The following is a 2,404-nucleotide window of genomic DNA, read 5'->3' as shown; positions in this document are numbered from 1 at the left end:
AGGGCAGGACAGCGGTTGTCAGAACGCTCCTTGCCCAAAAAATCAATCCAAACCTCAGAGGAGCAGTGGAATGCACGGCCCTACAAGAAGCTGCAGCAAAGGGAAGGATGGGGGTCATGCGTATTCTCTTGCGGCACGGAGCGGACGTCATGGCTAAGACAGTGACCGGCCAAACGGCTCTCCATTGGGCGGCAGATGTTGGTCACTGCAACGCCGCCATGCTTCTGCTGCAGGCCGGGGCTGAAGATTGTCCAACAATTTTCGGCCTCACAGGGGAATACATTGCCGTCTCCCATGGCCATGAAGAAATTGCTGTGCTCCTGAGACACTTTCGTGGTATTTAATAGGTAGACTTGTGAACGTTAAAAAAGTAAACTCTGTAATTTGTAAATACATCATTCATTAAAAGGATTAATTTTATTTTTTTTGGCTTTTACTTAGTAACAATTTAGTCACATAAAGTATATACGTAAAGTAAAAGCCACGTTTGCTAGTTTTGGGTGATTATCGTTTATTAACTGATTTTTTACCGAGGTGAGCTAGGTGTTAATGTCAAATAACTAACTAAGAAGTTCTAATTCTTATTCATGACTAAACATAAATTTAAATTAACAGTTTTAAATAATAACTATACAAAAGCAATAAAATGTTCTCAATAGAGCTTTTTAAAAAGCTATATCTCGAGAACTATTGGACATAAATAACTCTATTAGGGCTGATATTTCAGCAAATAACTCTTCTTTAAATAATGTTCTTTTTAGATTTACTGGTGCTGTTGGTAGTTTTTAAACTATAGAGCTTCGAAGGAAAAAATAATGTTTTTTTAAGGAATTGAAACAGCCGCAATTTTTATTCCTCCTATCTATACTTGGCAGACTCGTCAGTTTTGGGGTAGCTCCAACACCAACAAAATATGTGAGAAAGTCTTAGTCTTTATTATCAATTTTGATCGTGACATACTTAAGAGGGGCAGGAATCCTACCTTCTGCAATAAGGTCATGTCAAATATGATTGATATCATCTTTTTCAACGTTTTCAACGGGTATTTCTCTAATGACTAGTCATCCTCAGATTACAAATACATCACATACGATCTATCTGTTGATATGAGATGATTAGGAATCCCAAAGGCACAGACTGGGAGTAACTTGCATCTCACGGATCTAACCAGATGTTTTTCAAAAATATTTAAGTAATAGTATTGTGACTGTAAATAATAATACTGTAAATCTTATAAATGTTCCCAAAAAAAAAAAAAAAAAAAAAAAAGCAACCAAAAGTTGTTAGCCGTAAAAAAAAAAAAAAAAAAAGTCCTGCCTATATTATATATATATACATATACTTTTTTAATGTGGAATATCCTAAAATAAGGTAGAAATCTATTTTCTTGCAATATATAAATTCAGTATTTTTTCTATAATATTTATATTTACTTTTTAGTGAACTGATCATTTCAGTCACAAATTGTTTCTTATCATTTTCACAGTCTTAGCTGACAAAACGAAGGGACGCAGAAGTCGGCTATACCAGACTCAGTTTCTAAGCATGTTGCAACTTCGGCGGCCACTCTGTGGGATGTGAATAAAAACCACATAATGCCTTTCATTGCATATCATAAGACACATGCCAACACAATGGCAATAGCATGTTAACATTCCAAATATCGATTAGTCTCGGAGCAAAAATTATCGATATTGAAGTCCTTATTGGTCCACATGTTATCTTTAAAAGCTCTTTACAGTTTACCTCTGATAGTAAAATTATTAACACGATGGTTATTGTTTTGAATATTTATATGATATGAACTGATGGTGTTATATAGCCGGATTGTATATTCATAAATACTAGAGGGAGAGGGGGAGCGCCATATGCCAGTTGGATTTCCACGTAACCTAGCACTACTACCTAGAGTGGAAGCGGATAATTAGACGCCAAGAGGGCGAACAGGAGTGGGGTGTGCTCTTGAGAGTGGAATGAGCATTCAAACTATTCTTCTTGGTACCACGGGCAATTAAGTATGTCTGGCTAAGTACCTCCAGCATCGAGCGTGGTACACTGAGCAGCAGAGAATGGCCACCTTTCTCCGTTCAGCAACGACTCACCATGCATTAGTTTCAATCCACAGTTACAAGTAAAATCATTTCTACCAACCCAAATGGCGTTCTTCACATTTCACCTATAGACCACTTGTTCCCCCATATCAAAATTATTACTTATCAAACTAACCTTTTGTATTATTTTCGGCCTCCATCTTTCACCAGTTATTTAATTTTATTTCAATATATTAAATTTTCTTAATATCACTTTTCTAACTAAATCCCTTCTGATATAATACCTAGACCTGGATCTAATTCCTTCATAACTTAAAATTTAAGGAAGGTCCAGTCAAAACATTTATAATATA

General features: G+C 35.8%; 1 protein-coding gene across 1 annotated transcript in view; it reads left to right on the top strand.

Annotated features, from left to right (window-relative positions):
* Positions 1-344, top strand: part of LOC136795146 (ankyrin repeat domain-containing protein 65-like) — a 1,889-nt gene extending 1,545 nt beyond the window's left edge. The window contains exon 3 of the mRNA XM_067044781.1: positions 3-344. Coding sequence (XP_066900882.1) covers positions 3-344 — 342 coding nt within the window. The remainder of the gene's footprint in view (positions 1-2) is intronic.
* The last annotated feature ends 2,060 nt before the right edge of the window (positions 345-2,404 follow it).

The sequence above is a fragment of the Halyomorpha halys genome, unplaced genomic scaffold (assembly GCF_000696795.3).
Source record: "Halyomorpha halys isolate HHAL.00 unplaced genomic scaffold, Hhal_1.1 Scaffold1292.1, whole genome shotgun sequence".
Lineage (NCBI taxonomy): Eukaryota > Metazoa > Arthropoda > Insecta > Hemiptera > Pentatomidae > Halyomorpha > Halyomorpha halys.
Note: the sequence above shows the minus strand (reverse complement) of the source record. Positions and strands in the feature narration are given on the sequence as shown.